Genomic DNA, 11,088 nt, shown 5'->3' on the forward strand with positions numbered 1-11,088 from the left:
GCCTTCTCTGCTTGGCAGCCAACTCCGGAATATCCTTTGTGTCACATCACTTCTTCCTTTCTTCCTCATAAAGAAGAGTTCCATGAAACCCACTCAGGCCAGCTTAGGTTCCTATGTCATTGCTTTAGACTAGTGCTTTGGAACATACACTTGGGAAGTTTAGTAAGAGTCAAGAATGCTCCAAATGTATGAGGCCTGCTGCCAATAAATGAAATAAATAATAGACCTACTACATCCAAATCAGCGTCAAGCCATTGTATGTTGTCAAAAGAAACAACACTTAAACTTTCTGTCATTTTTATTAAAGCTGCAGATTATTACTACACACAACAAATACTTTATTGATATAATCTAAGTTAATAAAATAGTTGAACAACTCTTTAGATTTATATTTGTATAGAAATGATCTGTGGAACATCTCTTCTTGAAACAGTGGTGCCTAGAAACACCTATTCATCAGAATTTACTTAAAGAATTGTTTGGAGCTAAAGGATGCATTTTTCATTCTCAGGGGGAAAAATACCATGCAGAAAAGTCACTTGCTGTCCCATCCAAAATTTAAGGTGTTGGGGAATCTGACCAAATAAATGACTGGCCCTTTCTCTCCAGTATCCTTTCTGTCTACACTGGGAACTATTGTCTAAACTGTGTAACTAAAAAAAGATTAAAAAAAAAAAAAATCAATTGCACAATCCTAGTCTGCAGGTGTCAAAGTCATAATGTCTTTTTACATAAGTCGCTACTGAATTTCCAGTTATGAGAATTCATTATCACACCCTATTTGTTCCCTGACTCTCACCCCACATGGCTGATAATGTCAGTTATTGTCGATACACCTTTGCTAATAGAAGTCAGTCTATTTGCTATTGCTTCAGCCTCTTGTCTTCATTTATATGTAGTTTAGATTCTATGTAGCACTGCCTGATAAGGGTCTACTCTGCAGTACTCCTCCCTACCCCCCACCCCCCACACTTTAGACAAAAAACATAGCTTAAGTGATTATCTCCTCACTGTAGCTATGAATTTGTGTCACCTGTGAACTGCCTTTTGAAGACCATGAGGCATGTCTTTGCTATATCATCCCATTTATCTTAGTCCACTCATAGATGTCCTGCTCACATACTATGTCCGAGTTGATGAGAAGATATCTGTCACCAACGCAAAAATGTTTCTGGCAAGCAGCACATTTGAAGCATTCCAGATGGTACACCTTGTCCTTCACCCGCATGGTCATCTCATAGGCTCGGATTCTCTTGTCACAGGAAGCACAAAGGCCATCTTGGCCAAAGAGCCTAAAGAAACAACAAAGAGTTGAGCAAGGTACTTGTGAAAAAAAGTGGGGTGGGAATCAAAGCAAAACTTAGACACAGCATCAGAAACCAGTGTTGCACTGTTACACTTGCATTACAAGGATATGTACAAGTTTAAACATTTGTTTGGTTAAATCTTTCAACCAAGGGTACTCAAAACTTGTGGTCCCAAAGGCAGGAGTGAAAATTTGTCAGAATCATACGTCTTGCCTACTTTTCAAAAGATTATGCTTGCGTTTTTATGATAAGAGGTTAAAAAAAGCCTGATCCTGAAAGATGATGAGTTACTTCAATGGGAGTGACACCTATCTGAATTTCAAGACAAATTTGCACCATCCTAATACTTGCATCTCCCCTCATCCAGCAATAGAAATTACATTCTGGTTGATAAATGTTGCCATTATTCCTTATTATTCAGTTAAAAGACAGGGTTGCCAGAGGCTGTGATCGTGTGATACACGATCTAGTTTTGTTGCCTTTCTGAGATCCCTTCAGATTCAAAGACTTCTATACTCATGAATGACTGCTGTTTCAGAAAGATGGACTCTATGACCCTTTAGAAATCTATTCTAGCCCAAAGGATTTTCTTATCTGGCTTGCTTTTTCATCCATATTAAGAAACCCTGTTGAGACATCATTATTATGTTGTCTATTAAAAGGACCCTGTAATGAATGCTCTACATATATATCCCTCTCACAGCATGTACTGCTGCTCTCAACTGAAACAGTATGACCTGTTCAGCTGTGTGTGACAACATAATGAATGTCATCTTCTAATGCAGTTTGAAGCTTGTAGAGTTTATAAATCCTGCTATTAGTAAACAAGCAAAATGTGTTTTTATTATGTTTGATAAAGTAGAGGAAACACTGAATATTACTCGTTTGAAATATTTTCTCATGTAATTACATTCTCTGTATTGCCATATTAATTTTAGAACCATTTGTCCTCACATATTTTTACTGTGCTTATAGACACAGCCTGCTTCAAATAACCTGCCTGGTCTGGAAAACAAAAACCTATTGAACTAAGAGATCTAAAAGAAAAATCAATCATTTATTTTCTCTGCCAGAAGATGTCACTGTTCACTTTTGCCAATAAAAGTAATGTTAACATTACCTGAAGGTTGTGAATTTTCATTAACTCAAGACAGCTGATGAACACATTATACTTAAATAACTAAAATCACCCAGGATAGAAAATATCATAGGGATTTAGTAACTTGTTCCTTTGGTCTGTTACTCTTTCATTTAAAAAGTTACCAAGTATTCAGCTAGTGCAAGTAAGGACTGGATCATTGTTCGAATATTACAAACACAGGAGATTTACAGCCTCTCTCATTATTGGGGCCAATTTGTCCATTATAACAAGCATATATGCCTAGCAGAGCAAAAGCATATATACCTAGCATATCAAAAATAAATATGCTTTAACTGTAATCAAGAACATGGAACATGCAGGCTCTTTATAATCAAGTTAATGGAAAATATATAAAATTGAACTCATTTATCAATACTTGTAAGTGCAAAATGGACAGTGATTTACTAACACAAAAACTATTAAGATCCGATTCACAAAAAACAACAAAACACTTGTATTCAAGGTGATGTTTAAGTACATTCTTATCCTTATGACTTCAAGTTAACAGGATGCTTTCTTAAGCTGGGACCGTAATTATTTTAATATGTTATGAATGTATAAGTGTAGTGCCTTGCAGCCTAAGGAATCCTAGAAAACTACAAATTGAAGCACAACATTAGAAACGGGTTTAATTCACTCACTGCAAAAAGACAGCCACTCCACCAGATAATAAATGTGCAGAAGCAACACACAGTAGTTCAGTTAAGTAAAGAACCTCTTATCTAAGTGGTATTATGGTAATGAGGGATATGGAATTTGGCCAAGGCACCAAGATACCTTATTTTTACAAATTTGCCAAAAGATCTTTCATCACCAATTGTCCTCAGGGCTTCAGTTATAATATCCTTGAATCCAAAAGGCAACACCTACAGAACCAAAATACTCTTTAAACCATTGTAGGATATTGGCTCATTACTAAGAGGCAAGAGTCTGCTTATTGAATTTCCAACACCATTTCCTATGACACCTACTGAAGGTGTCATGCAGGGACTGAAACCACCCAGTTATGCTGAAGCTGTGGATCTGGGCAGCACCACTCAAACATGGTACCATATCTGTGACTACCCTCAGCCTTTATATTTTAGGAATAAATTAATCATGACAAATTCCTTACAGTTCTTATGCAGCAGCATCACTGGGGATCCAACCTTCATTCTAAATTTGTAACTAAACTTTGAAACTGCAGAAAGAAAGCAATCAAGAGCAGAATGTTGTCAGATAGAGGGGCTCTGTACCTGAGATAGTCTCTCCTGCAGAGTTTTCTGCCCAGTTTATAGTACAGTCGTCTCCCCACCTCTCCAAGTCTGCACCCACACAGGTCACAGCTGAGGCAGTCTTCATGCCAGTACTGATCAATGGCTTTCAGGAAATAGCGGTCCCCAATGTTCTGTTGGCAACCTCCACATGTCAACAGTGAAGGGGGAATTTGGAGCACCTCGTCCACCGGCTCCCTGAGAGAATGAGGAATCATTGGAGAAGGAAAAACCCTTTAAACCAACTAATAGGAAGAAAAAAAGCTCATGACCAAATTAGAACAGGATTTATGGCCAGTTTTTTCGCCAGTTGAAGTCAGTGGCAGCCCCCTGCCCTCCTCTTGATATCACTGGGAGCAGGGGTACACTTTTATTTTGTTTTCAAAAAGGAGAATAGCTAATATTTCTGAAATCACCCAAGTGGAAAAAATATTTGGCAACTCTTCATCTCTTCTGGTTCAAATTGTTGCATGTGAACATGACAATCTATACAACCTTCCAGTCTGTTCCTTGGTGTAAAAACACTGAATGTATTGTTAATTAATTTTCTATGGACATATATCATTTTCTTCTACTGGACAGAATTAGAATTGCCCAATTTGAGTCTAATTCCTATACAAATGCTACAAAATACAGGAGATTCTTCTTAACCTAAGGGATTGGGGGACTGTACTTTTGGAGCAAGAGATCTGGAGTTTCTGTTTTAAAAAGATGTTTCATTCTTGTCTATATATGCTGATAGATAGCATAGTGATAGCTATAAAGTCCAAAGATTTGTTACAATATTCTTGGCATTTTCAAATAGCTCTCTTTGTCCAGATTAAAATGTAGCGGTATTCATGACAGAACAGCTTTTGTGGTGTCTTCAAAAAGGTTTGTATATTTACCTGTTTAAACTCCAGGATTTGTGTGTAGGTGACTGAGAACCCCAAACATTATTGTAAAACAACTGCATTTGTTTTTAGGATACACACTTCCCATATTGCTGGCCTTAGCTTGAAACTCTCCCTTCTCAGTGTTGCCACAATCAATGGGAATATTGCCTCGATAGGGGCTACAAGATTGGGAGAGTTATATGAAAGTATCCTCCAAGCATGAGGTCATATGGGATTAACCTCTCTATAGGGAAGGTAAATTTGAAGTCTAAGCCTTGTGATGGCATCTGTTGTAATAGCACAAAAATGAATTTACACAACAGGTGAGACTCTGGCCCCATTAAACCTAACAGAAGTCCTGTCATGGACTTCAGCAGGGTCAGAATTTCACCCAGATTTACTGCAGGATTTATCTTTTATTCTGAGGAAAACAACTAAGGACCCTATTCTGATCCCAGTGTACTACATGAACTTTAGACCACCATAGTTCTATGAATTTCAAGGAGTTATAGCTGATTTACACACAGGGGAAAGCAAATCAGCCACCTGCCTCCTCCCCATTCTTCTTTGTGGTACTATACTAAAGTGCATTTTTGCACAATTCCAATGTAATATTTTATTCCTATCCTATCATTTGTAACAAGCACTAAAATAAAGAGCAGATGCACTAATAGAAGAGGGCTAAAACCATATTTTTTGCAAATATGTTTACTTAAGAAAGTTTCAGTGCTGCCTTTTTGCAAGTTCTGGCAATACTATGAGCAAAAATTACAAGACTAGACAGTAGACTCAATCCAGCAAGGAGCAAAGCATGCTGGCCCCACTCCCACCAAGCATTTAGGGCCACATCCAAAGCTCAGTGAAGCCAATGGAATGATTCCATTGGATCAGACCTTTAAGCACATACTTAACTTTAAGCATATGACTTGTGCCATCCATTTACTCAAGTGCTTTGCTGGATTGGGGTCAGACAGAGTGCCCAACGCCTTGCATAAATTAGCCCTAAATTCTTAGGTACATCATTCAGTTATTGGTATAGCCAACGTCTGTTGACAATTTGCTGGTGGTCTGTATCCCGCCAAACCGGGGGGGCGGGGGGCGGGACAGAGCATAACTATACTGCGAGAAGTCAGCACGATTACTCTGAGGGCAGTCAGCACTTCCCGCAGGCTGCAGACACTAATATTTTTTGATCCCCTTGAGTTATATTATGCAGGACTTCATCAGACTTTATTTACTGGGGAAATAGCTTTCAAGTAAAAAGGACTTTCTTCAGGGTCTGAAAAATGTACTGTGCTCCCTGACTTCCAAACAAGGCCTGATCCTGCTGTTTTTATGCAAGCAGAACTCCCAGAGCAGTCAGGATTTGGTGCAGATAAAGAATCTGTCTGCCTGCAAGCACTTCTATTTTTCACTGTCACAGTGCATGCTGTCCTGTCCTCTTACTGTCTCGTGACTACCAGCCCCCACCTTCCCCTCTCCCCACAGCCCCACTACACGTGGCATTGCTAGCAGAGTCATAGGGAGTTGCTGCAAGCAGAGGATCAGGCCCTAGATTTTCAGAGCATACACTTCTGTTTCTCTGGTCCATTCAGTGCAACCGACACTGCATATAGAACTACAAAGGAATTTTATGCTGACTTGAAAACATCATGCCCTAAACAACACAGAACACAGCATAACACAGCATTTGTCGAAAGCAAATCCAATGGACTTATACTGTAGCAGTTCCTCTACCATAAATGTATCTCTCTTTGTAAGATCTGTGCGTACCCTATGATATTTTATATTATCCTTGTCCCTTTTCCTGTCAGTTTAGGATCTGTGACTGAGTTATTTGAAACCCTATTTTGGCTACTAGCATCCTAAATTCTGAAACAGTCTAGTTGAAGTTTATTTGGAATTGGATTTCAGGGGTTTTTTTTTATGAATTTGGCTGTCACAGCCTGTAATAATTCACCAGAACAGCAACTAACTAAATAAAAAAAATGTTGTTTCGATTTTGTAGCTGAAATTCAGGTAGGACGGGGGGGTGGGGGGGGAGGAACTACATACTATAATTACATTATAATTCCTTAAAAAGTAGGATATAAGGAAAAACTACTTTAGCATCCCTGTGAGCAATGCATGAGAGGAGGGCTTCAAAAGATGACATTCTTAAATGCCTTGCAGGAAACAAATCCCAGATTAATGAAGCCTTTTATAGGAGGGAGGGAAACAATGATTTAAGCTTTACTTTGGACGCTAGAATTGTTGAAGTTTTGGGTTTTTTCTGTGCTGTCACAATGCCAAGGAGGCACAGACCAAATCTGAGGCACTGCTGCAATGGAGATGCGCAACCCTGGAATTGAGTGCCATGACACCACTCGGTTGGGCTGAATTAACACGCTTCTCACAAGCGTGCGCTTGGGTCTGAAGGGATGCCTGCAGGAAATACACTGGAAGAGCCAGCTCAGAAGGCTCCTGTCAGATCCTGAATGTAACCACCCTCTTTCCACAAACCTAGCCAAAAAGAAAGACAAGGCTCCCTTTAGACCTCCCTCTACCTACAATTCTTTGCTCTTCTCAAGATCCCTGGTCCGTTTTGGCATCTCCATCCTTAGAGGTTTTGCAGACGGAGGTAGACAGAACCTCTGCTGGGATAATCTAGCTGGGGACAGCCCTGCTTTGACCAGGGGGGTGGACTAGATGTCCTCCCTGAGCTCCTTTCCAACACTCTTTTCGGACGATTTCGAGCCACCCCCAGCCAGGCAGTTAATACCATCTCTCGAAAGTTTCAAACTGCCTCTGGCCTAATGAAAATGTGGAAGTTGAGCACCCATCAGATAACAGCTCTGACCTTTCAGTCTAGTCAGCTGGGGGGGGGGGGCAGATCAAACATGGGGCAGAGACTGCAACACTCCTCAAGCTTTGGGGAAGTCTGGCTGGGGGCTTTGCTGGATCTCTAGTAGAGGAGGGAAAGAGATGGGGGGAGATGGCTGGTGGCTGGCTGGCTGCCTCCCTCCCCCAAGCCCGTGTGTTGGGATGAAGCCAGGACCTGGCTTCGGCTCCAAATGGGGAAGCTGGGCTGCACGCCGGTCCCACCCGCCATCCTCGCACGCCAGAGCCCTCCGCGCCGCCAGGCAGCCGCGGGGAGGCAAAGGCAGCCCGGCTCTCCCACCTCTCCCTCCGGAGCTCGCCAGGTCCCGGACAGCACCGACACCCCGGGGCGCGGGGAGGGCACCCGGGAAAGAAAAGGGTGGGGGGGCGCTGGCACTTACTCGGAGGGGTCGAGGCTTTTCCTCTCGATGGCCGAGGACATTGGCAGGCTGGGCGGCGGTGGGATGCGCCCCCACAAAGGCAAGGCGGTGTGCTCCGGTGCCTGGTCGCCCGCGGAGTTTCCCCTCCGCCCCCCAAGGGCACGGGCGGGATTTCCTTCTGCCGCACCACAGACGCGCACACAAAGCGGGCTGGGCTGGGGCTGGGCTGGGCTGGGCTGACCCTCCGGAGCCGGCTACCCTCCCATCTCCGCGCCCAGCTGTCACCGCCGCGCCCCCCGCCCGGGCAGCTCTGGGCACGCCGGGCCGAGCGGGCTCTCTGCAGAGGCAGCGCCCAGCCCCAGCATCATGAGGGCGAGCGAGCGCAGCCCCGAGCCCCCGCTTTCATTTCCTCTTCCCCCGGCACGACTCCGATACAATGGAAGGAAATCACGCTCCGACACACAGCTGCCCTGCCCGGCCCGGCACGGCCCGGCTCGGCTTCCCCCGGCCCGCGGGGAGGGGAGGGGGCGGCCGCGCACGCAGCAGCATCCCGCGGGGCCGCCGGCTTAAAGGGCCAGGCGGGTTCTGCTTGAGCCAGGGCTGGGACCGCAGCGGGGCGGGGGGGCTCCGCAACGGAGGGAGACGCTGCGGGGAAATGCCCCTCAGGGCTGGTTTGCTTTTAAAGCGCCCCCTACTACGTTACTGGCCACAGGCACTTAGGTGCCCTCTCCATCCAACGCCCTTTGCTCACGGCTTCGAGATCAGGGCATGAAGCACCCCTGTTATTTCACTGAAATGTCCTCTTCATCCAACCCCTTTGCCCAAGGCTTTGAGATCACGGCATAAAGCACCCCCTGCTATGTTACTGGCACAGCCAAAGGCACTTAAGTGTCTTCCCCATCCAACCCCCTTTGCCCAAGGCCTGGAGATCAGGGCATGAAGCATCCTCTACTATTTTACTGAAATGCCCTCTTCACCCAACCCCTTTTCCCAGGGCTTTGAGATCAGGGCATAAAGCACCCCTACTATTTCACTGGCATAGCCAAGGTACCAAAATGCCCTCTTCATCCAACCCTTTTCCCAAGGCTTTCAGATCAGGGCATAAAACACCCCTATTTTGGCGCCGCCAAAGACACTTAAGTGCCCTCCCCGTCCAACCCTCTTTGCTCAGGGCTTTGAGATGAGGGCATAAAGCACCCACTACAGCAGAACCAAGCCCACCCTGAACTGTGTCATCTGTGCCTGTCTATCTCCTCCTCTGTGCCTCATATAGTCACTGGTGTCTGCACAATTGTAGCAATATAAGAAATTTATATGTTGCTGGTGTTTGCTGCTAATGAGCTATAAAAGCTCTGCCGTGGAAAGGCTTGATGTGAAATGAATCATGCCTAAGCTAGAAATGGGGAAGACCCTTTGGAACCTGCCACCTCTCTCCTACCTCTTGTCCCTCTTCACCCCGACTCCCTAGCAAGGCAGGATGGCTCCCTCCAGCCTGTTCGGGAGCCAAGTGATTTACACTATTGAAATTAAACCTATTATTGCAATTACAGCCTTTTTTTTGCCCTGTGAATGAAGCATGAGGTGTTGGCTGCTGCTGGGGGCAAGGTCGTGGAGTAGGTGAACTGTCTGCTCCAGTCATTCCCATAAATACAGTGGAAAGCACTAGTGACTCCAAGGAATACCTCATTTATCTATTATTTCCATTTCAGAAATTTCATTTAAAGTCTATTTTTGTGACTTCTTTCTAATCTTTTCCCCACCCCCTGACCCAGTTCTTTGGCAACCAGGGGAATAAGAACCTGAAACATGTTAAAGGGCTAAGTTCAAAGTCCAGTGATGTCAAGGGAAACACTCCTGCGGAATTCAAGGGGCTTGGACCAGGTTTTATCAAATCTTTAGAGCAGTGGTTTTCAACCTGTGGTCCACAGACACCTGATAGTGCACAGGCTATGTCCAAGGGGTCCATAAAAGATAATTATGATCAATCAAATTCAAAGCACTTCCATTCAAAATTTCCAAAGGGGTCCGCACCTCTGTTTGCAAGTTTTTTTTAAGGGTCTGCAAATGAAAAAAAGTTGAAAATCACGGCTTTAGAGACATCATTGATCATTAGGAAATGCCACTCTGTTTCTTTAAATAGCCTATCTCTAATACACTTTAAACTCTTACAGTGTGATAACCACTCTGCTAATCAAATATTTTTGGTCAGAGAAAATAGCTTTATAGGCAGGATTGAATTATATTCTGAATACTTAATGTCATATATATTGACTTTATGATCAGGAGTAAAAAATAAACCTTTCTGAGAGACAGAATAATTAAACTATTAAAAGCCAGAATAATTCAGCTGCCTGAACCTGATGGCAGCTTTATGGATTAGAAACAAAGTTTAAAGGGGGCTTAAGAATATAAGGACTGCAATTTAAAAAAAAACATGGTTAAAATAAAAGGACAAAGGCTTGTGGGGGGGGGGGGAAATTAACTTTTTACAATAAATGGAAGGGGCCAGATTCAGCCATCAGTTAATTTTGTGCAACGACTGTTTCCATAATTAAATGCCAGACTCCAGAAAACTGTAGTTATAAAGAAAAGCAGAATTTGGCCTAGTGTATCTTATTATCTTTATATAATATAATGCACTTGAACCTGGTTGAATTTGAAACTCTAAATCTGACAACAGGTCATACAGATTCACAATCCATGTTCAATACAAAGTATGTGTAGAGTAGGATTTTTCCAAGGGGTTTTACTCCCAAGGTGGGCCAATGATCAAAGTGTTTGTTCCAGAAATCTTTTTAATAATAAAAAATGTGTTTCTTATTTCAAAAAACAGGAAAATACCAATATAAAAGAAGGACCTATTGGATACAGTCCAGCCACAGTCTAAACCTAACAATGGGTGAAAACCTTCAAACAAAATATGTAGGGTTGAATACTGCAAGGTGCAGAACCTTCTCACTGAGCATCATTGACCTCAAATGGAGCCACTTCTGCCCTGGTCTGGACACAGATGTCAAGCAGAGAAAACTCCTTCAAGTCAGTGAGACACTTTGGACAGGAAACTATTTCACTGTATGCCCTCAAATGGCACTTACCCAGCTATGTAACAACCGTTTGTGACACATGATGCTTACACACAGGATGACCAAGCACCCACATGGTTACTGAGCATACTCTGTAGGTTATTTCATAGATTTCATAGACATTAGGGCTGGAAGGGACCTCGGAAGATCATCGAGTCCAGCCGCCCGCCCAAAGGGCAGGAAGTCACCT

General features: G+C 43.3%; 1 protein-coding gene across 2 annotated transcripts; it reads right to left on the bottom strand.

Moving 5' to 3' along the window:
- Positions 1-280: 280 nt before the first annotated feature.
- LMO2 (LIM domain only 2) lies at positions 281-8,056 on the bottom strand. Of its 2 annotated transcripts, none has more exons than XM_019552230.1 (3): positions 7,837-8,056; positions 3,684-3,899; positions 281-1,292 (listed from the first exon to the last, which is right to left on the bottom strand). In XM_019552230.1, exons 1-3 carry the CDS (start codon positions 7,875-7,877, stop codon positions 1,073-1,075), a joined length of 477 nt encoding a protein of 158 aa, XP_019407775.1. In that variant the 5' UTR covers positions 7,878-8,056; the 3' UTR covers positions 281-1,072. The 2 variants fall into 2 exon arrangements, with proteins under 2 accessions (XP_019407775.1, XP_019407774.1); XM_019552229.1 differs by having other exon boundaries at positions 3,684-3,946; positions 7,837-7,926.
- Positions 8,057-11,088: the final 3,032 nt, after the last annotated feature.

The sequence above is a fragment of the Crocodylus porosus genome, unplaced genomic scaffold (genome assembly GCF_001723895.1).
Source record: "Crocodylus porosus isolate Cpor-Errol unplaced genomic scaffold, CroPor_comp1, whole genome shotgun sequence".
Classification (NCBI taxonomy): domain Eukaryota; kingdom Metazoa; phylum Chordata; order Crocodylia; family Crocodylidae; genus Crocodylus; species Crocodylus porosus.